Here is a 24,585-nt window from a genome sequence, read left to right as displayed (position 1 = left end):
TGGCAATGGTACTGAATTTTGATTCTATTAATTTTAACTGTTGCTTTTTGTATAACGGTCCACCCAACGCTTTTTGTCTTTTGTTTTAAAGTGATTTGTGCTGGGTGATCCTCATTATGGCTTATTTTATTGCCGTGCACACGTGACCAGGTATTTTTCTCTACTGCTAGGATCACGTTCTTTGATTATTGAAGCATACTTTTTATTTGTATTTCAAATAATTTAATATATAAAAGCTATTATATTATTAAAAAAAACGTTATACATTTTATATATATTATAAAAACTATTACTTCTTTAAAGAAAATATTTTAATGCGAGATTCGGTTTTTGAGCCCCTCGCGCCCCCTGGAGGGAGTAACGTTAAACGACGTTCTCCGAGGAAACGTCTATTAGCTTGTAGCATTTGTTTGATTGCGCTTGCCGTAGACTTGTGGGAGTTTATGTAAAACCATGATGGCGGCGGCCTGTGCAAGAACGCTCAGTAAGGTCGCCCGGTTAGTTTTAGACACGCCGACATGCCGTGTAACAAACGCCGCAGCACTAGTGCCGAGATTCTCCATGAGATGCCAAGGAAGGGCTTACGGTACCGGTGGAGCGGGGTTTAGATCCAGAGCGTTGCTCGCTGTGCCGACGCGTGGCAGCGGGAGAGTCCTGGGATGCGCCTTCTTGCTCGGTGGTGGTTTCGGCTTGTACCAGACCGTCAAACTCACGCTTCAGCGTCACCTTGCAGACGAAAAATCAAATGTATATATATATATATAAATAATATACAGTTCTGGATGGGAGTGTTGATGTGCCCTTAATGTTGGGGTTGTTTACTCACCGTGGTTTCTTGTGTTGACCAGGCACCTGAGCTGGGGACGGATCTGAAGTTGACACTGTATCAGTATAAGACCTGTCCGTTTTGCAGCAAGGTGCGAGCCTTCCTGGATTATCATGGGCTGCCATATGAAATTGTGGAGGTCAATCCCGTCATGCGACAGGAGATTAAGTGGTCCACGTACAGAAAAGTCCCCATCCTGATGGTGAACGGGACGTTGGTATGCAGCTCTTCGTATCTTTCTGATGATGATCGATATCGTATTTCTGGTATATGATGCGTCCTTCAGCTCATCAAGTACCTCTCTTTGTTTCTCAATAGCAACTCAATGATTCTTCAGTAATAATAAGTGTTTTGAAGACATACCTGGTCAGCAGGTGAGTATTTTCTGCTTGCTATTTCTATATGAATGTTCGAGTTAACATTTAAGCGGTTTTAATGACTTTAATAGTTGCATAAACATTTGGTATGTTTGTGTATTATAGTAATTTAGAAATGCCTTTAACACTTTAGTATAGAGACAAATTTCCATTAACTAGTTGCAAATAAGCATGCCTATTATTAACATATTGACTGTTTATTAGTACTTATAAAGCACATATTCTGGATCCCTAGTCCTATCCAATCCTTAATTTTAACAACTACCTTACTAACTAATAAGTGGTAAATAAGGAGTTTATCAAGGCAAAAGTCTTAGGTTTGTTAAAAGCAAGGATTGGACCTTAAAATAAAGTGCGACCAAGTGACCATGGATGCCCCAAAGTATGATTATTCTTCAGAAAGCACAATGAAAAGTGACAAACATAATGTTTTGTTCACAGTTTGATTGGAGGGGGGTTGATTGTGAACTTTTGAGAACTGTGTTCAGTTTTGTGATAGTTGCTTTGCTTTAAGCAAATAAATGTAAATATAAAGGGAAGTCGTGGCCTAATGGTTAGAGAGTCGGACTCCCAATTGAAAGGTTGTGAGTTCGAGTCCCGGGCCGGCAGGAATTGTGGGTGGGGGGAGTGCATGTACAGTTCTCTCTCCACCTTCAATACCACGACTTAGGTGCCCTTGAGCAAGGCATCGAACCCCCAACTGCTCCCCGGGCGCCGCAGCATAAATGGCTGCCCACTGCTCCGTGCGTGTGCTCACAGTGTGTGTGTGTGTTCACTGCTCTGTGTGTGTGCATTTCAGATGGGTTAAATGCAGAGCACGAATTCTGAGTATGGGTCACCATACTTGGCTGAATGTCACGTCACTTTCACTTTCACTAAATGCAAATTTTGATTTTGTTCATTCACTGCTTCTTTTAGGGAAAAAACTATGTCTGAGATTCTCACATGTTATCCTGAGATGAAGGCAAAAAATGACAGTGGAAAAGATGTGATAGAGTTTGGCAATAAGTACTGGGTCATGGTACGAGACACAGATGCTGATCATCTATATCCTGGAAAAGACAACAGAAAGTAAAGCTAATCAGTCTGAAAGTGATTGCTTTATTATCTTTTTTTTAACTGAATTTGCAGTCAAACATAACCATTGGATTAACACTTTTTGCCCAGAGAGGAGATTAAATGGCGGAAATGGGCAGATGAGTGGCTGGTGCACTTAATTTCCCCAAATGTTTACCGAACACCGACTGAAGCCCTTGCATCCTTTGATTACATTGTGCGAGAAGGTAAATTTGGCACATTTGAGGGTTTCTTTGCCAAGTACTTTGGAGCTGCTGCCATGTGGATCATTTCAAAGAGATTGAAAAATAAGTATGTTTTTAAGCATTTTAAATAATACATAATAAAGATATTTGTCAAAAATTTCTTGATCATAAAGTTTAACCTCATCATACTACACAGACACCATCTGCAAGATGACGTGAGACAGGATCTCTACAAGGCTGTCAATGATTGGGTGTCAGCCATTGGAAAGAACAAGAAATTTATGGGAGGAGATCAACCCAACCTTGCAGATCTGGTAAGTGGTTTTCTCAAAGTCTAAAATTATACATAAATCCACTACCGTTGTAAAGTTTGGGTCTGTAAGATTTTTTCTTTTATGTTGAAAGAAGTCTCGTTTGGTCATAAAGGCTTAGTTTATTTGATCTAAAATACAGAAAAAACAGTAATATTGTTAAAAAATTATTACAGTGTAAATAGTTTTTTATATTAATATATTTTAAAATGTAGTTTATACCTTTGATTGCAAAGCTGTATTTTCATCAGCCATTTATTCATTAGCCAATGTTGCAAAAGTTGTACTGCCTAATATTTTTATTATCATAAATAGTTTAAAGAACAGCATTTATTTGAAATAGAAATGTAACATTATAAAAGTCTTTACTGTCACTTTTGGTCAATTTAATGCACACTTTCTAAATAAAAGTGTTTTTTTTTGGAACCCAAACTTTTGAATGGTAGTGTTTATTTTTCTCACAGTCACAATTGCTTTGATGATATGAATTGTATTATTTCTGATTCTTCTGATTTTCCTTATTGTTTAAGCATCTGTGGTATGGTGGGAAATACATTCTTATACTGTGTGTTTTCGACACAGGCTGTGTTTGGTGTTCTGAGGGTTATGGAGGGCCTTCAGGCATATGATGACATGATGGAACATACCAAGGTGAAGAACTGGTATCGACGTATGCAGAAGGCCACACAATGAGAGTCATAAAATCAAAGCTTCTGTCATCGCTGCACCAACTTGAAACACTTGATACCACAGCACAACAGGCTTGATGCCATCTAATGGTAGTTTACTGGTTTTGCAAATCTTAAAAGACTAATTTTTGTTAAGTTATTTAACTGGCTTCCATTCTTCCTTTGCTCAGACTGTAATCACAGAGCTAAGAGTTTAATTCTAAGAGATTAAAAACAAACAAAAAAATGCTGTTCCAAATATAATTTGTTTTGCAACCAAACTGGATTTCGCTATTTCATATAATCTATAGACATTGTGAATGGGTTTTAGAGGGATTGTTTCAAAACCATCCAGTTTTTTCCATCTCTGTGAACTAGTTTGTAGCTTGACAACATTACTGGACAAATGTATAATCTGGTAATTATTTTCAGCATATGACGGTTAATTTCTTTCCACAAGTTACTCATTCTTTTGAATGTTTGTTCTTTTGTCTTACTGAAATGGTGCCCCTCTCATGATGAGCTCAGCCCTCAAACATGCTTGTGTCTACCTCAGTTTGCATTACTGTTGACTGGGTCATATGTGTCCAATGAATTTAAAATTTGTGGTTTACTGAATGTTCATATTAATGCCTTTCAACCTTGGGATTTCAAGGGGTTTAACTTCAAATGTGATCTCACGGAGTAATGGTTTAAATCTGAAAGTTGCTTTGGACATTTGTAGTATCCAGTTAACCAAGAACTTTGCCTATGCATCATATTCACATTCGACAAAAGTGATACTTTTTTGTCAATGAAATAAAGTAAAAATCTCAAGCAGATGTTTGTCAGCTGGTTAATAATGTTTTCTCGAAATAATACTGCGAACTCATCTTAGATGAGACTCCTACATATTAAAATACACACTGTTATATTAATTCCAATTTAAGGTCACCACAACTGAACGCGAACAAAATGTCAATTTATGAATGAGAAAATTTCACGGACAAAGGTTAGTATAGGAGGCACATAGCAACGCGTCGTTGGCATAGAAACATAATCAGCTTCAGTTCATTGGGCGTTAAACATTTTTTCAAATCTTTGTCGCTTAAGTTTCGAACCAGCCAATCAGAAGCCAAACAGAATGTAGAAGGCGGGATTTAGAGCGTCAGACGCGTCTCCGATTGGCGGCTATTGTTGTCCATGCGAACGTCTACCGGGTGCTGCAAACAACATTAACACAGGGGAAGCAACGTTACATACTTGTATCGAGGTTAGTGGTATTTTTTATTCATATCACACCAATCGTTTAAAGTACATAAGTTTTCATCGATCAGGATTATTTAACTGGTCATATAAATATTTCGTAACTGGTCATAGACTTGACTTAGAACCAATAGTCTTTTAGTTCAAAAGATATGCAAGAATGATTAATAACACTTCTGTTTTACTTTTCTTCCAATTTTATGATACACATCTGGTGAACTTTTTAATATTCTTAAGACAAATAAAGATCGCCCTTACTGAACTGAAGGGATGAAAGCACGGTCCTGCTCCCCGCCCGTCCACGTTCATGTGCCAGACTCAACATCTGTGCATGTCCACCTGAAGAAGAGTCCACAGAAGAGCCAGGTCGGGATGCATGCTGTTTACCATTCCAGTTTAAAACAGTCAGTTTGATTTACTGAGACAGTGAAATCACTCATCACAGCTCTTTATGTTCAGCAGGGGAAAGTGAGCCATTTACGATCCACAGCCAGTGTGAAGGTCCGAGCTCCCTGGGTTCCTCCTGGAAAGGCTTCAAGACGAAGAGAATACATATGGGAGGTTTGTTAACTCCTATTCTACCTCATTTGCCAGCACAAATCATCTATAATGATTTTTTTTTTTGTCTCTGAATGACTGTACTTTAATAAAAATTTCTTTCAGGGGGCTACTCGCGGCTTAGAGATCACCCCGGGACGGGCCACTGACCCTTCTTCACCTCCTCTGCAGCTCACTGACCTGTCCAGTGAAGAGGTCGATGCGAGAGGAGTAATCGACAAATATGAGAAAAAAATTGAAAGTCTAATGTCAGAGGTTGATTGTATAAAAAGTGAGGTATGGGTTATACATAATCACGACTATAAGATGGATTCACAATTCATTGTTCAACATTGTGGATTTGAATGTCTGAATCTTCATAGGTGAAGTTACGGCAGGCAGAGGACCATTTAAAGCACCAGTCACAGCAGTTGAGCGCCTGTCGGCGTTTGATTGATCAGCATGAGGAAAGACTTGAAGAAGCCAGCAAGGGCTTGAGAAGGTCGAAGCGTGAGAACGCTGATCTGCGTAGCACTGTAGACGGGACGCAGGCTGAGTCTGGACATATGAGGTATAGTTCTTTCTGACACATTAGTTTCTTTTTAGGGTTGTTGTGACCAAATGCTTAAAATGTGTGAATTATGTGGATAGATCAGAAACGGGACCTCCACATCAGGAGATAGAAACTTTGCTGAGGAAACTGGTGGAAGCTGAGATAGACGGCCAGGCTGTAGCCAAAAATGTGACAACACTGAGGGAAACTGTGGGCAAACTCAAGAAGGTTGGCAAAACTCCCAACTTTTCAGTTACTTGTTTCTCTTGAATCATAATAATATAAAAAGTCAATTTGTGCTTTCAGGACAAAAAACAGTCAAAGACGAAGTCTGATCAGTTGGGTCGTCAACATGAGCTACTAGAGCAAAAGTTGGACACGTTTGTGGAGACAAACCACACTCTCAGACGGCTTTTGAGGGAACAGCATGGACGAGAGGTACAAAAACTTCCTAAATTAATTTGTCTCATCATGTTTAGGTTGGCTGTTGGTTCTGCAGTATTGCACACTTTTTTTCAAATAAAAAAATGTCTGTTTTGTCTGTTCTTTTCACCAGACAGATGCACTGAGGTTGTCTGATGAGAAGGAGATGCTAATGAGAAAACTTGCTGAATCTGAGGCTGAGAAAAGGGTTTGTAATCTAACTCTGTCTCTGTATATACATTTCTGTATATATAACAATATAGTGAGCTTGATACACATACATCACACTCAAAAAGTATGCGTTAAATTTATCTAAAGTGACTGTGAAGACTTGTTTTGCAAAAGATGTCTGTTTGTAAAAAGAAATGCTGAACTTTTTAAAACTTTTTATTCATCAAAGAATCAGCAGCACAACTGTTTTCAACATTGATAATAATTCAAAATGTTTCCATGGACCAAATCAGCATATTAAAATAATTTCTGAAGGATCATGTGACACTGAATACTGGAGTAATGGCAGCTGAAGATTCAGCTTTGCCATCACAGGGAAAAAAAGACGTTTTAGAATACATTAAAACCAAAAAAACATATTTTAAATGGTTATTATGGTTTACTTTCTCTTTTAGAAGCTTGAGACTAAACTCAACCTCAGGGACAGAGAGGCCAATGAGATGGCTGAGAATTTGGAAAATGAAAAGGTAATAATGATATCCCACAAATTCCCTCATTTTTTTTATTTATTTGCATAAGATTCTTCTACGGAATGTTTTATTGCCTCTTCTGCATTTCTTAATACTTGCATATAATGAATATGCATCAGATTAGCTCCAGTGTTGTAGGAAGTGTTTTGTGATCCCAGGATCATCTGAAGACTGCAGGAGAGCTGTCAAAGGTTCTTGAATCCACCCGCAGTCGCTTGCAGAAGCAGCTGCTCAAGAAAGAAGCTGAGAATAACCGGCTGGAGGCTCAGATTCAAGTAAGCCTACTTTTACTTTAGTCATGGTTTTTAATTGACATAAAGGTCCATCATGTAAGTCTGTACTGTACCGTGGCACAGAGGCTGGAAGACACTCTGCAGCATCAGCAGGAGGAGGTGCAAGGCCTGCTGGAGCAAATGAGAGAACTGAAGCAGCATTGTGAAGGAGACAGAGGTGTCCACAAACAGGTCTTGGAGGACCAGAGGAAACAGGCTGAACATAGTGTGAATACAGCTGCACAGCTCTCTGCAGAACTCCTGGACAAGGTACTGGCCAGAAGAACAATACATGAACTGTACTACAAGGTTTCATAAACACAAAGAAATATTTAGTAGACTTTCATGGTTTACAAAGTGCTAATTGATTAAATCATTTTCAAAATGTCCTTTTTATAATATGGCACTGCTGGCTCATGTATTCATTTTAAATGGACACCAAAGTTTGTTTGAAAGGCTGATTTTTTTATGCAGATGGCCAGTATGAGCCATGCAGTGCAAACTCTGATGTGTTTGTGTCATCTCCTCAGGAGGCTCAGTTAGCAGAGGCTCTCTCCACTGCTGAGGAGCTGCGGCAGCGTTACTCCAAACAGAATAGAGAGAAAAGCCAGCTGGAGTCGGAGATCAACACCTTAAATAAGTCAGTGACTCTTTCTTCACTTGTTCTAAGTGTTCACGTCTATGATTTATTATTTTTAGTCTGAGTTATGGATTGTGTTCTGAATAATTTATGATGCTTGGGGCGATACATCAGTGAGATCTGAGTTTTTAAAATTCTCTTTCAATTTAATTGTCAATTAATATCTTTGTAAAAAAGTGAATCTCATAAACCCTGCTAAGACAATGTCCCAGTCAGATTTCATTTCAAAATCTTTTTTTTTTTTTTTTTTTTTTGCATAAAGTAAATAAAACCTGTATTTCTGACCATTAAGATTTGCATTGTTTTGTGGTAAACATTTTTTTCTACCCAGTTCTCATTACCACTGTAATCATTTTACTTATTCTACTTGATCTAAATTATCTTTATCTTTACTTCTTCATTTTCTTATTAGCATAATAAATTACTTCATCCCATATGTACAATGTAATTTTTGACATTTCTTAATTTTGGAATTTTCTGGGATTTACTATATTTACTTTTGAATGTTCTATCTGTCTGTCTTTCTGTATGTCTACATACTACCAATCAAACTTTTTGAACAGTAAGATTTTTAATGTTTTTTAGTCTCTTTTATTCACCAAGCCTGCATTTATTTGATCCAAAGTACAGCAAAAACAGTAAAGTTTTGAAATATTTTTACTATTTAAAATAACTTTTCCATTTTGAATATATTTTAAAAATTGAATTTATTCCAGTGATTTCAAAGCTGAATTTTTAGCACCATTACTCCAGTCACGTTATCCTTAAATCATTAAATATTGAGATTTTCTGCTCCGAAACATTTATTATTATGTTGAAAACAGCTGAGAAGAATTTTTGTTGCGTTTCTTTGTTGAATAGAAAGTTCAGAAGTACTGCATTTGTCTGAAATAGAAATCTTTTGTAACATTATAAATGTCTTTATCATAAAATGTTTCTTTTTGGAGGTTTTAAATATTTTGCAATATGGCGATACGAATTAAGGGGAATAACTTTGTTCTTAATTCAAAATTTCTTGTTCATTTCTTTTCCAGTTTTTTTTTTTCTTTTGAGGATTGAAATTTTTTTGGAGTTTCTTGATATTAACCCAATTGTCATGTTTTGTGGAGCTCACAGTGGATGGTGATTGTAGACTTTGTCTTTTTGCAGTCGCCTCATTGAGTTGAGTGAACAGCTGCGCGGTTGTGAGGAAAAGTCCAGCACAGAGAGAGAGGGGCTTCTCAGCCGTCTGCACTCCCTCACCTCAGAGAACACGTCCACCAAACTGGAAAACCAGAGACTCAAGGCAAGAAATCAAATAAAACCTGTCTAGATCTAGAACTTTCTTATTCCTACAAAACCATTTAAGCGCTGATTTTTTCTCCTCTTTAAGAGCACTCTGTCAGCCACAGAGGACAGGCTGTCTTTGTCTCAGTCGGAGGTGCAGCAGCTAAAGATTTCTCTCAGAGACTTTGAGAGTCTGGTGGAGGGTTACAAGAGCCAGGTGCTTTTAACATAGCTCATTACAATCCATCTTCACTGAGTCGTAGTACGCTAACCCTTCGTAATTCTTGCAGTTACAAAAGACACGTTTGGAGTCAGATGAGTACACTTTGAGGCTGGAGATGGTGGAGAAGGAAGCACAGGGTGACCGCGAGGAGATGGAAAGAGAGGTGGAACAGAGCCGCAAGCAGCTCCACGCTCGGCAGAAGGAAATGGAGATGCTGCGTGAAGCTCTGAAGCGCTTGGAGAACGAGCTCAGGGAGGCCAGAGAGAACATGCACATCCAGGACAGGAGAAACACAGAGCAGAACAGCACTCTGTCTGAGCTCCGAGTCAAGGTGATCATGCGTGTTTAATCATGTTTACAGTGAAATCACGAGGGGTTTTCATTTCATCATGTATTTTCTTGTTTGTATATAGATGGAGCAGCTGAGTTGTAAAATAGAGAATCTCCAGGAGAAGAACTTATTTCTACTTGAAGAAAACATGCAGTTGAAACGCTCCATGGAAGACACTCAAAGGTCTCCTGCACATCTGTAATAATATATTATTATTATATTTTTTAAAAGACCTTATGAAATCAAAATTCTGAAAAATTTCCATTTCCTTCTTCTATAAAATGAACCAAAATATATTGATGGCATTATCTCCTTATATAATGTAATGTAGTTTAATATAATATTTCAAAGATCTTGTGAAATGAAATGAATTATTCATATTTTAGTTAAAAAAATGAAACCAATACTCTTCCTGTAATACATATATTATAAAATATATGTGCAAAGGAATCAAAATTAGAATTTCTATTTAAGTTTTCATCTCCTCTAATTAATAGACCAAAATATATTGAGAATATTATTTTCTAATCTCCTGTCACTGGCTAGAAAACATCACATTTTAATTGTATTGATTTATGTAATATTTATTTAAATTTGATTTATAACTTTCCTTCTAAACAGGAAATGTCCACAGAAAATACTCATAAATGAATAACATTTAATTGGATCTTTAACATAAACACCCAAGTGACATAAAAAGCTGAAGTTAAATACAGTCAAACCAAAAATTATTTTGTTAGAATGTTGGAATTTTCTTTTTGCATTTTTTATTTTATTTTTTTACTAGTGGGTACAGGACACTAGTTCATTTATGTATTTGAGGATTGTAAAATAAAGCAAAAGGTGACATATTATACCCAACAAATCTGCATGTAGTGGACTACCAGTAAAATTGAACACTTTGACCTGATCGTGTTTTTTCATTTATCACTAATGCGACCTTTTTGCACCACAGACTGAACAAAATTAAGCATTGCTTGGTAATTGGTTGACCTAAATTGGTATTATCTCTTGTGTGCTTAAATTTAACAGCTTTAACAGATTTCTGTATCATTCTCCCTTCTTGGTTCACACAGGAAGATGGAGGATGTGAGCACTCAGAACAGGGATCTGCTTCAGGTTGTCGCTAAGCGTGAGGAAACCATCCACAACACACAGCTGCGTCTGGAAGAGAGGAGTCGAGAGTGTGACTCCCTCTACAGACAGCTGGAGCAGGCCAGGGAGGAGGCGCAGAGACAGGTCACAGTCCACAGCTAATTCTTTTTGATGCTACAGATGTTGCACCTGTGTGAGGTTGGTGTATACATGAGTCTTTGTTTACAGGCGGACCAGAGCCTGGAGCGGGTGCGCTCCAAAGAACGCTCAGCTCAGTCTAAAATGCTGGATTTGGAAAGTCAGCTGAGCCTGGCTAAAAATGAGCTGGGTCAGCTGCGCCGCAGCAAAGAGGACGTAAGTGTTCGCTGAAACTTTCCATTGCACATTTTTTAACAAGCTCCACAAAAACAAAAATCATCAAATGATTATAATGTTAAATTCTCTGTGAATAGTAAGAGTAAATCAATTTGAGCTGTGGTTCAGTTTGACTTAAAAAAGTCCAACATGACTAAAATGTATGACGTGTCTAAAGGGAGTTCATAGCAATGGATGGGAGAACTGTCATTCGTCATATCAATGCTTTTTGCATTTGTCCTTAGAAACTTTGCATTCACACAGAAAATGTTTCCATTCTCTAGCAAGAGACATAAAATGCAGTGGGAGGTGGAAAAATCTTGACAATGCTTTTGCGAGTTTGGGGAATCCAATACTTCTGTAAGAGAATGCAAAAGCATTGAAATATATTTTCCATCACCATGTGCCTTTAGAGAAACATATTCATAATAGAAGTCTATGAGGCAAGTTTTTAGAGTTGCTTCTAGAGTTTTTTTTTTTTTTCAATGTATTTCACTCTAGAAATTTTGGAAAATTAATATTAATAAAAAGTAGACTGAAACAAGCTTATGCCAATGTGATAACATTGCTTTATTATTGAGAGAAATGTCACCAATGAGTATAATTACAAAAGCTTAGTATTTGATATACAGGTGCATCTCAATAAATTAGAATGTTGTGGAAAAGTTCATTTATTTCAGTAATTCAACTCAAATTGTGAAACTTGTGTATTAAATAAATTCACTGCACACAAATTGCAGCAGTTTAAGTCTTTGGTTCTTTAAATTGTGATGATTTTGGCTCACATTTAATAAAAGCCCACCAATCTCAACGAATTAGAAGGTCCTAGAGTCTGGAGGAAGGATGGAGAAGTTTCCAGTCTGTGATGATTTGGGGTGCACTGTCATCTGCTGGTGTTCGTCCATTGTGTTTTTTGAAAACCTGTCACTGCACCCGTTTACCAAGAAATTTTGGAGCACTTCATGCTTCCTTTTGCTGACCAGCTTTTTGAAGATGCGGATTTCATTTTCCAGCTGGATTTGGCACCTGCCCACACTGCCAAAAGCACCAAAAGTTGGTTAAATGATCATGGTGTTTGTTTGCTTGACTGACCAGCAAACTCACCAGACCTGAACCCATCAGGAATCTATGGGCTATTGTCAAGAGGAGAATGAAAAACAGAGACCAAAAAATGCAGATGAGCTGAAGGCCAGTCAAAGAAACCTGGGCTTCCAGACCATCTCGGCAGTGCCACAAACTGATCACCTCCATGCCACGACGAATTGAGGCAGTAATTAAAGCAAAAGAAGCCCATACCAAGTATTGAGTACATGTACAGTAAATAAACATACTTTCCAGAAGGCCTACAATTCATTAGAAATGTTTTTTTTTGGTCTTATGAAGTATTCTAGTTTGTTGAGATAGTGAATTGGTGGGTTTTTGTTAAATGTGAGCCAAAATCATTAAAATTAAAAACCAATCAACTAAACTAATTTACTTCAGTCTGTGTGCATTGAATTTAATACACAAGTTTCACAATTTGAGTTGAATTACTGAAATAACTAAGTGAACTTTTCCACAACATTCTAATTTATTGACATGCACCTGTCCAGATGGAAATTCAAGCCCATCGATTTTTAAAAAATTCGAAAAATCTTCATCCAGTAAACATGAACCATTTGAAAGGTCATTAAGAGTCAGTGATTTGTGGGAATCAGCAACATGGTGCTGATGCTTTGCTTGTTTTAATCTGCCATTTCCCTTACATATCAAATAATCATATATGCACTTGCATTAGGACCTTTTAGAAGCAGTTTGGGTTTCATTTTTCAGACGGAGAAACGATTTCAGTGCAAACTTCAGGACATGAAGAACCAGTTGGAGCAAGTGAACAGCGCCAACCGCAGCCTGCAGAACTACGTCCACTACCTTAAGGCTTCATACACCAATGTGTTTGGAGACTCTGCTTTAACAAGCTCACTAAATCCCCACATCTAAACACGGACCACAAATGAGCCATTTCTCTATTTAATGCAGTTATTCTAAGACTTTAAATTACCTCAGTGATTTCTTCTGATGATCTTTTAATAAAAAAGTGCAAAACAAATCTCCAATGTACATGTTTCATTTAAATCACCATGAATTAAACAGTCACAATATTCCTCAAAAGTATATATAAAAATACTTTAACTGCTTTCAGATGACAGTACAATAATTCATTAGAACTAATCTGGAATTAATCACTGTCACTTTCCCCCCTCACTGTCTGCTTCTTTATTATCCATGCTGAACTTTTATTCCTGTTCACAGCCCATGTAGGCATCGCTCATGAAGTACAGTGTGTAGTTGTGTACAGCAACAACAGGTGCCACAAATTTAAGTTTCACCTGAGGGATGAAAACAGAACCCAAGTCATTAACAGTTCTCACAAGACTCTTATTTTTAATACTACACAGGAATAACGCACTACTGTAGGACTTTACCTTGTCCTTCTGTTGAACAGTTAGTCTTTTGATTGATATGAGACTGTTTAATTCGGGGTGTCCAATAACAACCCACCATCCCTCTTCACGTTTCTGCACAAAACAAACAAAATGTCATGAACATCTCATCAGTTGATCTTATTGTAAGATTGGGCTCAATAATAATTCCAGCGCAACTTCAAGCTGCAACTGTAGTGGCGTAAATTAAATATCTTTCCAAATGGAATAACATATTGCATCACAATGTAACAAGGTCATTACAACTTAACATCAACAGTGGACTCAAAAACTGCCCACAGAGATAAGAATAGAAATAAAGACAGAAGAGGATGGAGACATCTTCTTCATAGATCATTAGCCAGTAAGTCTGAGGTGTGAGCAAACTTAAAAAAGAGGTGGCCGTGAAGTAAGCACAGGTGTTATTAAAATAAATTAAGCTGATACATTTAAGTAAAGCAGATGAATTAATCAAGATGTCACAATGGGCCTTTGTCCATAGTTTGGACAAAGCTTTCTGCAGAAAACACGGCGTTGCAGGGCTTCTTGCTTTATTAGACAACCTTAACCTATAATTATAGCATTATTAACCTAAAGTAAAACATGAGCCAAGTGTTGGGCTACATTTGACGGTTATTTGAGAAATATAGGATATATATTACAGAAAGCTTGAAATGTCTTCTTTTAAACGAAAATATTCAAACCAAAATAAATGGGCTACTCTCTGATGATGTAATCCATATGAAATATGCATTTCTCTCTGGTGTTCATGGTGAGTCTGCATCGTCAACTTCATCTTTGCAGCGACACAGAAAACACCAGTTTATTACTAAACAATAAAATGACTCCTTGGATATTTTCGAACCAGCAGGCCATTCTGGGTTGAGCGAGACCCCACGGAATGAGCGAGTGGATCGGGATATTCAGAAATGTGCTCTCCGCTCACGAGCTCGGATCGGAACAAACCTTAGCCTCATTGTCTGCTGACATTGCAGAAACATTCAAATAGACATAGCCAGACTTTTTTTTTTTTTTTTTTTGGCCTAGTTAGTTTTGCCTACGTTCCTATGGCCCAATGACGCTACAATGAGCATTTACTGCTTTTTAAAAATGCGGGTCAGGAAGCAGGTCAGGTACAATATTTTAGCTGCGGGCGGGTTAGTTGAAAACGTTGGTTGGGTGTGGGTTATTAATACATTGACCCGCGCATCACTGGTCAGGACTGTTTTGTCAAAGCTAGATCTTTTGGTTCTCCAGCTGTGGCTCACTATTGGTGGTACTCAGGATACGATTAAACATATAATTAAATTATTTAAAAAAAAACAATTTATTTTTGGCTTTATCAGAGCCATGCTAAACCTTCAGATTAAGCATTACAGTAAGTCTATAACACTATGCCCATCACAAGCCATGTCAATGTTAGTCACAATGGTGGTACTTGCAAAGCCTAATATTTTCTGATTTTTCTGGTTTAATTTAAAGACAAGTATTTAACACAAAAGTTCAGTAGAATTTACATAGGCTACTACTACTACTACTAAAAAGAATCAAACATTTTTTTAAGGAATAACCACACAACATTTCTTCCATGTTTTATTTTTAATTTAATTTTCAATAATTAAAAGATAAATGAATGTTTTATGCCTTCATTTGATAACCAGAAAAAATTTAAATACACAACAGAATTTCCAAGGGGAAAAAACATTTTATGAGGCTATTTTAAGAAAAAATAATAATAAAGTTGTTTTTATGCATTTAAATAATTAGACATGCTAAAGACAGAATTAGGTAACAATAAAACATATGGTGTAGAAAAATTAAAACATTTCATAGGGCCCTAACATGTAATAAATTGATGTGAAAATTAATGTTTTATAATTTTAATTAATTAGACATCCTTTTTGATTAATACAATTTAATTTAACCATTAAAAAGGAGTTGAGAAAAATGAAAACAGAAAAAAATGGAATCCAGAAAAATTAAGACGGAATAAATTGAATTTGGAAAAATAAAAAATGATTTCATAGGGCCCTATAACCATTTTAAAAAGCTATTTATTATATAAAGAAAATCATTATAAATAAAACACATAATGTATCTTAATGGACAAAGACAGTGATATAAACGAGTTGTAGACAGTTTATTCTGAAAAAAATGCATTGCATTGCGTTTATTCTGGGCTCACCTGCTTGCTTGTACATATTGGAGAGAAGCATATTGAGTTTGGCCTTTATCATCTTACTCCATTATGCCACATTTTGCAGTATGTGAGGAAAATACTATATATATATATATTCATTAAAATAATGAACTGTATATTTAATTTGATATTTTAATAGCATCTAATACATTAAGCAATGTTAAGTGTTTATGTTTTTCTAAGCTTAGCGAGAGACTTTGCGCAAACGTTCATATTCTGGTGTTTTGGCCACAGATTTGCCGGTCTTGTCTTTTTCTTGCAGGACCCTGTACGTTATATTACTAAAGTTCAATCGTTCAATCACCACCACAGCATCTTGTCTCCATTGGCTACACACACACTTTGTGTTGATTGCAAGTGACGTCACAGGTAGCGGAGAGTGCAAGTAGCGATTGCAAGTGACATTGTAATTTATTTACTTTTTTCTTGTCTTCACCACCTGGCTACTGTTATAAAATGTTGAGAGATTTAAACAAAAAGTAATGAAAAAAAATTCAACAAAATAAAAAATAAAGGCTGCAAGAGTTAGTGATGGGAAGTTCGATTCTTTTCCGCGAACCGGTTCTCTCGGACGGTTCGATTCAATAAACCGGTTGAAAAAACCGGTTCACCGGTTCTTTTACGCTCGACGTAATGACGTCATTGGCGATGACGTAATGGCGTCACGTCGATCAAACGTTCAAATATATAAAGTCAGTAATCATAACTTTAGTCAGTTAAAAACCTCATAATCATGAAAAGTTTACAATTAAGTTTTGCAACAACAAACCCAAATACAGTAACAGCAATAATGTGCATATGAGGATTTAAGTCTTGAAGATATAAAGTAAATAAATTAGGTGTCATCAGCGCAGAAACCACTATACATAAACCATTGCGATGCATTTGTTATTAAAGGAACTTACGTTTCGCCAGATTGCCCCTTCATCCAAGCCCTCGGTTTACCCGCGTTCATAACATTAGCACAGAATCAGTTCAGAATATACCAAAAGAATCAGTTCGGTTCAGACGCGCTGTGAGTCAGTCGGCTTCACGCTGAATCATGCATGCGCAGTATCATCAGCTCCTCGGTTCTCGAATCGGACGCGTCCGAAAGAAACGGTTTTCGGTTCAGTGTACTGATGATCCGAAAACGGTTTTCGGTTCAGTGTACTGATGATCCGAAAACCGATGCAACCGGTTCTTGACTCGAGAACGAGAATCAGCTCATCGGTTCTCAAATCGGACGCGTCCGACAGAAACGATTCTCGGTTCAGTGTACTGGTGATCCGATAACCGATGCAACCGGCTCTTGACTCGAGAACGAGAACTGCTCCAGCAGTGGGCGTGTTCGTTCGTCATCTGGCACGGCTCGGTGTTCATCTTCAGTTCGGTCTACACAGCAGTTCAGTCAGTGTACTGTTTGAGTAAATGAATTACTCCGGGATATTGGTTTATTCTGACTCAGAGGGAGTGTCAGTCACGTTAAAAAAGTTAACATCGTAAGTAATTTGTGGATTAATGCTTATTGGAGACGTGAACCGTTTCAAACGATTCAGTTCGATTTGGTGAACTGGTTCAACCGGTTCACTAAGAAGAGCCGGTTAAATTGAACGATTCGTTCACGAATCGGACATCACTACTGAGAGTGCAAGTCTGCAGCCAGACCCTCTTGTACCAGTCCGCGCCCTGCTCACGCGGAGACAGTGAAGGGATGTTCAGCTCAACTTCTCACGTGTTGGATGAGAAACGAAACGGACTAAACCGTGACACAGCTGAATTTTTTTTTTGTAAAGCAGAACTTGCATACATGTTTGAAAAGCCAGAAGTAAACGTCGGTTCTATATAAGATTACTATTTTTATTTTACCTTAAAATTATATCGACTGAATTTGATTTTAAAATCACCTTCTGTAGCACACTGAAAAGTGTTTCATTCATCAAATTAAAAAAATTTAGGGTAATGATTCACATCTATTTTTTTAACTTGAGACAATAGTTATTTATTTTTCAGTGGCTCAAGTAAAAAAATATAGACGTGAATCATTACCGTAAATTTTTTTTTATTGGATGAATGAAACACTTTGCATCTTTATTTTATTCGCACCAACATTATTTTGATTTTGACGGTGAGACTGTGCCTCAGACTGTTAGGTCTAATGGCGGCGGCGCTTCCCGTGATTCATCTGGGTTTGCTTTACATGCGCCCGTTTCAGTGGTGGCCGAAACGACTGAATATTTCACCCCGTTGTCCTCCGCATCGAACGATCTCGGTGACGCGGAGGTGTGTGATGTCGTTAAAACAATGGACGTCAGCCGAATTTCTCCTCACCGGGGTTCGGCTGGGAATTTGTGCTTCCCGAGAGACTGTCACGACAGATGCGTCTTTGACCGGGTGGGGAGCTGTTTGTCAGGGGCCCACGGAGTGTGGACAGCGGCACAACGCAGCTGGCACATAAACAAATTGGAATTACTGGCGGTTTTTCTGGCTCTCCAGTATTTTTCGAGTCTACTGATCGGCCGTCATGTGCTTCTCAGAACGGACAACACTGCGGTCGTGGCTTATCTGAACCATCAGGGAGGATTGCGTTCTTGCCCCCTGTGCAGGCTGGCGAGGCGTATTCTTCTTTGGTCTCACGACAGATTTCTGTCGATCCGGGCCATTCACATCCCCGGACGACTGAACTTCGGAGCGGATTTACTATCCAGACAGGCTCTGGAACAAGGGGAATGGAGATTACACCCCCAAACGGTGAATCACCTATGGCAGATTTTCGGGGAAGCGAAAGTGGATTTATTCGCGTCGAGCACGACTACGCATTGCCCGCTATGGTTCTCCCTATGCCCTCCATCACCTCTGGGTCTGGATGCGCTAGCTCACAGCTGGCCCAGGACCAGTTTGTATGCGTTTCCTCCGATTCGTCTGGTCCCAGCGGTATTATGCAGAATACGGCGGGACAGAGTGGGACAGCTGCTGCTGGTGGCTCCGCGATGGCACACACAGCCGTGGTTTGCGGATCTCATCAATCTGTTAGCGGGCTCTCCGGTGGAGATTCCCCTCAGATGGGATTTATTATCACAAGCACAGGGACGGATCTGGCATCCGAGGCCAGATCTGTGGAACCTGTGGGCGTGGCCTCTGAGCGGAGTGAGTTGATATGTCCCGGTCTTTCTGCTGAAACTACCGAGACTATACTGAACTCTAGAGCAGTTTCTACGAGACGCTTATATGCTTTCAAGTGGAAACTGTTTATGACATGGTGTGAAACTCATGATGTGGATCCAGTTTACTGCCCTGTGGCTTCAGTACTGGAGTTTCTTCAGGACCGTTTTTCGGATGGATTGACACCAGCCACCCTGAAGGTTTATGTGGCAGCTATCTCAGCTCACCATGAGCATCTAGGTGGTGTTTCAGTGGGTCGTCATCCACTGGTTTCTCGCTTTATACAGGGTGCGCGATGGTTGAGACCTTTCCGCCCTGTGCGAGTTCCTTCATGGGATTTATCCATTGTGTTACTGGGTTTGTCAGGGCATCCGTTTGAGCCCCTGGAAACTGTATCGGATAAGCTCCTGACTCTGAAGACACTTCTTCTCATGGCTTTATCCTCCCTCAAGAGAGTTGGGGATTTACAGGCTCTCTCTGTCTCACCCTCGTGCATGGAGTTTGCACCAGGCTCTGTGAAAGTGTTGTTGCGACCTAGGCCTAATTATGTTCCTAAGGTCGCGTCTAATCCTTTTCATTTTCAGCAGGTGGTCCTGGAGGCTTTTTCTCCTGCTGCGGCAGAGTCTGGAGATCTAAGTCTTTGCCCTGTGAGAGCGTTAAAGACTTATGTGGATCGTACTGCCCCATGGCGTGAGTCTGACCAGCTTTTTGTCTGTTTTGGACATAAGAATAAAGACCATGCAGTTACGAAACAACGCATGTCCCATTGGCTGGTGGAGGGCTCGCTTCGCCCTTAGGAGTAAAAGGTCATTCCACGAGAGCAGTGGCTTCTTCTCAAGCCTTTCTCAGTGGATCTTCTTTGGATGATATCTGTGCTGCGGCAGGCTGGTCCTCACCGAGCACTTTTATCAGGTCTTAAGTGGCTCCTGGCTCCCGGGTTCTCTCCGCTTGAGCAGATGCTTCCTTGGATCCAAGCTATCAGGTACGTCAGGCGTGTTGGTATAGCGTTCCCATACGTGGTGACGTCACCGCAGCATCGAAGTGACCTATGAAAGGGAACATCTCGGTTACGTATGTAACCTTGGTTCCCTGAATAGGGAACGAGATGCTGCGGTTCTGGCCGTGCCATACCTTGATAGCTTTCTTCTCTTCTTCGTCATGAAATCTGAGGTAAATGGCGCGCGGCACCAGGTATATATATGCTTACGCATGCTGGGCGGTGCCACGCGCTATTTGGCCAATAGGATTGGCGGGATGGTATAGGGCTTCAGACATTCGTCACACCGAAGGTGTTCCCATACGTGGTGACGTCACCGCAGCATCTCGTTCCCTATTCAGGGAACCAAGGTTACATACGTAACCGAGATGTTTTGAACACGATGAGCGGCCAACAGGTGAGTTTGCAGTCATTTCTGGTGAAAAATCAGCCTGAAGGGGTTGTTATTCGCTATGTAACAACCGCACGGAATTCAGGGGGCAGAGATCAGCACACTCGGATGTCAGTAACACACAATTCTTTATTAACTGTTAAAACATGACACCATCACATAAAAACAGGTTACCCCCCTTTTTCAGTGTATTGGTCCACAAGCAGACGAGCTCAACGTCCGACGAGGAGGAGACACAGAAAATCCCCTTCCACGTTTGCGTCACTCGACAGACACAAGTCAAGCAGTCTCGGCAGACACAAGCAGTCTCTCCAGTCTCTCTGTAGTGTACAGTTTATGGGTGCATCGATCAGGAGCTCTCCTAGCCGGCAGTCGTTCCCTAACTATCTGACACATTTACCCCCCACTAACTGTCTGTCTTCACCGCCGGAGACACTAATTATCCCGAGCGGCCGTCTAGCGTGTCCCCACAAGTGAGAGCTCCCCGACTCTCTCTCTCGAGCAGCACTCAAAACGTCCTTAAATAATCCTCATCTCCTCCCACATCAGCTGTATACACTCATTTAATTACGCAACACTCATTCATTGCGATGAAGGGGGGCATGTACATTAATTACCCCTAAATTCCCATCATTTATTTCTATTCATCACAGCTATAACAACCGCCTCGCTATACATGATCCCACTTATTACATTGCTACCTACAAAATAAATAATTTGACAAAATATTGATTTAAAAATTGATATCATACGGATGCAGAAAATGAGTTTATAATCCCATAAGTATCAGGGGTTTAGCCATTTACCCAAATCTAGGGCCTTGCAGAATCTCAATAGGCATGCAGTACAAACTTTGGTTCAGTTATACTAAGCACATGTTTGTCTTCCATCCTGGAAAGTTTGGTGAGGCTATGAATAACACTTTAAGATATTAATGCCCAAACATGGTTCTCTGATAGTGTTTTTGATGCTATAAAAATAACAATCTCAAGGACTGACAAAAATATGAATATTTTTACAGGTCTTGGTTTTGGGACCCAAATATAATATAGAAAAACTCTTCATCTGAGATGTTGCTGCAACCACTTTCCTGGATTCTGACTGATTTGACATGGAATGAAGCCTCTAGTATATTCTATGAGACACTAGCAGGAGAAGACCAGGGTTGATTTGGAGGTCCAAACACACCCTTGCCATGAAAAACAGACCGTTGCTATGGACGCGGAACGGACTATTTTCTTTAGCGGAAGCAATACAATCGTTTTTAAAATCAATAAACTCATTTTTAAATCAATATTTTGTGCAATGTAATAAGCGGGATCATGTATAGCGAGGCGGTTGTTATAGCGAATAACAACCCCTTCAGGCTGATTTTTCACCAGCAATGACTGCAAACTCACCTGTTGGCCGCTCATCGTGTTCAAAACTTCCCTCACGCTAGCGTTTCTTCTTCTCTTCTGTTCCCATGTTGGTGGCGGCGCCAAGCAAGTCGCTAACAGCGCCACCTGCTGTTTGTGGAGTGCGAATTACATGACCGTTTACTATGAAGGTAAATCAGTAGCAAAACTCGAGAGGTTGAAGATCTGAATGTGAGAACTTGTCATATTAATATTTGTATTTGTAAGTTAAAATTTACACTCATGGCTCTGATGTGAAGAGTTGAATCTTTCAATTTGCACACACAGACAATGATCAAAACACCCGTGTTTTGAATTGGAAGTTGTAGATTAATAGTCACAAATGTGTAGAATGACATTCACACAAAGAAAATGACATATACACACGTTTACAACATATTTACTTTTGCACTTTACTTCAGTTTCGCTGCACAACGTCAAGTCGGCACTTACAACCTCTCAGATCTGGAAGTACAAGTTCAAATCCTAGCGCTCTGACTTTTGCTACTCTTTTTGCGGTATTCTGTTGCAAAACTCACTTGTGCACTTGTATATGCAGATGTGAGAGAGCAGAGCTGGGGGCGGGGCTTTGGTGCGAATGAGAACATTTTATTGGTCGATGCCCGACCAATGAACAACGCCAATTGTTTTCACTGAATATCCTTAGCTTTGACAGGATTTTAAGACACTGCATTCATTTTGCCATTCAGGTATTATCTGGTAGACAAATAATGCAACATATTTTATATGTATATCCCACTGCATATCACTCTACCAGAGTTGCAATATAATGCTGTTTTTATTATTTTTATGTTTTGTAAAAATAATTTTAACATCTTCATTGGGTTAAATTCCTAATTTGCTTGTCAGTAATGAACCTTTTTAAATGCAACATTATTATTATTATTTTTTTTTATAAAATCGAGTGTCTAAATGTACATTAAACAGCAAAACCTAAAAAATAAGCACTTATGACCAGAAATACTGTTTTGAGCAACTAGTAGAGCTAAATACATGTATTTATTAAACATCAACAAGGCCATCTAGTGTTTAAGCAATGGAATTGCATATGAATATTATCTTTCTGGCCACCAAATGCCTCTAATTTAAAGCGTGCCTCTTTGCACTGGAATTTAAACCTAAATACTACAGTTATTGTAGTTTAAATAATAACCATATTAGAAAATGTTATATTTCAAATGGTCATTCATGAATCATAATTATTGCGCATATTATTTAGTACCATGATCTCTTCAAATTAACTAAACATGACTGAGTTAACATTCAGTACAGTTATTTTATTGGTTAAAAGTTACAGTTAATTGTTTAGTAGAGTTGTGACGTTCGCGAACGAACCGATTCTTTTGAACGGCTCATAAACATGAACGATGGGAGCCGAGTCGCGGCTGGAGGGGAGCCGTTCTTTCTGTCGTTCTTTTATCCTATGCGTATTTCACACAGATGCACACAAATGAGCTCCTCCGTGAGACAGAACAGTTGTAGGGGGAGGGGCGCACCCAGCGCAGGCCAACCCTTTATAGCGTGATGATATTAGTTATTAGTTGTGCACGCATCCTTCACGTCCTTCACATCCTGCGTGCCTCTGTCATTGGGTAGGAGCATTGAAAAAAAAGCTGTTTTGCACAGACATTTATTGCAGCCCACTTTGTTATTGTTCATTGACTTGAAGGGGCTGATGTTTGCAAAGTTTACAGTAGTAATTGTATGTAGACATTTCCATTTTATTTATTCTAACTTTAAATATTTTTTGTTTTCTATCAAAATGTTCTTGTGTGATAACAATGTTCTTGTGTGGAAGTGTTTGTAGTAAAAGCTGTTTTGCACATAAATTCATTGCAGCCGGCTTTGTTTTTGATGTTTATTCGTGAGTAGGTATTGTATGAATAACATAAGTCAACGTAGCTTTACACACACACACTTTGTACTAAAGGTAAATCCAAAATAGTGATGTCACTGTCTAAGCAGAGGGATTTGTGCAACCCTATGGAATATAGTCCACACATGACAAATGAGGTAATAATCAATATTTCAGAATAATTCAAACTCAGATATTGGTGTGTGATATCTGAGTTTTAATTATTTGACTACAAATCTCACCTCATCATTCTTCCCAGTGATTATTTCCAGGATAAACTGAGATGGCTCCAAGCTGGCTTCTTAAAACTGACTAAATATTTAAAAGAGCCAAAAGAGCCGTTCTTTTGAACGGCTCTTTGAAAGGAACGGATCGCGAAGATCCGGATCCCCTCAAAGAGCCATAAATCCCATCACTATTGTTTAGTCACATTTAACTGCCAAGGAGGAGTATGAGAACATAATGCTGTTCCATTTTCCAGTATAAATTGCTATTATAACGCATATAGTCATTAGTCAACGCAGTTATCCATGCATAATCAATGCACTTTTTGTGTTACAAATTACTAGAAATCGCTGCAAATATAATAAAACTGCTGTCTGTCCCAATTAATACATTTCAAGCATATTGACAAAACGTTTTGTTTAGTACTATTGATAGCTCCATGAACCACGTGAACGCGTGGCGGTGAGATGAAAGCATGCTTTGGTACAGTGAGTTTACTCTGCAATATGCAGTGGGATATACATATAAAATATGTTGCATTATTTGTCTACTAGATAATACCTGAATGGCAAAATGAATGCAATGTCTTAAAATCCTGTCAAAGCTAAGGATATTCAGTGAAAACAATTGGCGTTGTTCATTGGTCGGGCATCGACCAATAAAATGTTCTCATTCGCACCAAAGTCCCGCCCCCAGCTCTGCTCTCTCACATCTGCATATACAAGTGCACAAGTGAGTTTTGCAACAGAATACCGCAAAAAGAGTAGCAAAAGTCAGAGCGCTAGGATTTGAACTTGTACTTCCAGATCTGAGAG

At 38.9% G+C, this 24,585-nt stretch overlaps 2 protein-coding genes across 4 annotated transcripts; both read left to right on the top strand.

Moving 5' to 3' along the window:
- The first annotated feature begins 323 nt into the window (after positions 1–323).
- ptgesl (prostaglandin E synthase 2-like) lies at positions 324–4,263 on the top strand. The gene is made up of 7 exons (XM_059503485.1): positions 324–747; positions 849–1,043; positions 1,145–1,200; positions 2,122–2,274; positions 2,371–2,571; positions 2,662–2,779; positions 3,359–4,263. The coding sequence occupies exons 1-7, from the start codon at positions 454–456 to the stop codon at positions 3,467–3,469; spliced, it is 1,128 nt and encodes a 375-aa protein (XP_059359468.1). The 5' UTR covers positions 324–453; the 3' UTR covers positions 3,470–4,263.
- A 139-nt stretch (positions 4,264–4,402) lies between these two features.
- On the top strand, positions 4,403–13,164 carry odf2b (outer dense fiber of sperm tails 2b). Of its 3 annotated transcripts, none has more exons than XM_059503483.1 (19): positions 4,403–4,696; positions 4,927–5,055; positions 5,152–5,250; positions 5,353–5,523; positions 5,610–5,797; positions 5,878–6,007; positions 6,086–6,217; positions 6,336–6,410; positions 6,829–6,900; positions 7,062–7,178; positions 7,260–7,445; positions 7,706–7,815; positions 8,965–9,100; positions 9,188–9,298; positions 9,372–9,635; positions 9,718–9,833; positions 10,712–10,874; positions 10,959–11,084; positions 12,897–13,164. In XM_059503483.1, exons 2-19 carry the CDS (start codon positions 4,960–4,962, stop codon positions 13,059–13,061), a joined length of 2,457 nt encoding a protein of 818 aa, XP_059359466.1. In that variant the 5' UTR covers positions 4,403–4,696; positions 4,927–4,959; the 3' UTR covers positions 13,062–13,164. The 3 variants fall into 3 exon arrangements, with proteins under 3 accessions (XP_059359466.1, XP_059359467.1, XP_059359465.1); XM_059503484.1 differs by having other exon boundaries at positions 5,149–5,250; positions 9,718–9,818; XM_059503482.1 differs by having other exon boundaries at positions 5,149–5,250.
- The last annotated feature ends 11,421 nt before the right edge of the window (positions 13,165–24,585 follow it).

The sequence above is a fragment of the Carassius carassius genome, chromosome 21 (assembly GCF_963082965.1).
Source record: "Carassius carassius chromosome 21, fCarCar2.1, whole genome shotgun sequence".
In the NCBI taxonomy this organism is placed as follows: Eukaryota; Metazoa; Chordata; class Actinopteri; order Cypriniformes; family Cyprinidae; genus Carassius; species Carassius carassius.
Note: the sequence above shows the minus strand (reverse complement) of the source record. Positions and strands in the feature narration are given on the sequence as shown.

Bases quoted from the DNA above. Each gene is read 5' to 3' on its own strand.
- ptgesl (XM_059503485.1), top strand. From the start codon at position 454: ATGATGGCGGCGGCCTGTGCAAGAACGCTCAGTAAGGTCGCCCGGTTA. The intron at 1,044-1,144 runs GTATGCAGCTCT...GTTTCTCAATAG, and splicing joins TGATGGTGAACGGGACGTTG to CAACTCAATGATTCTTCAGT. The intron at 1,201-2,121 runs GTGAGTATTTTC...TGCTTCTTTTAG, and splicing joins AAGACATACCTGGTCAGCAG to GGAAAAAACTATGTCTGAGA.
- odf2b (XM_059503482.1), top strand. From the start codon at position 4,960: ATGAAAGCACGGTCCTGCTCCCCGCCCGTCCACGTTCATGTGCCAGAC. The intron at 7,179-7,259 runs GTAAGCCTACTT...ACCGTGGCACAG, and splicing joins GGCTGGAGGCTCAGATTCAA to AGGCTGGAAGACACTCTGCA. The intron at 9,834-10,711 runs GTAATAATATAT...TGGTTCACACAG, and splicing joins CAAAGGTCTCCTGCACATCT to GAAGATGGAGGATGTGAGCA.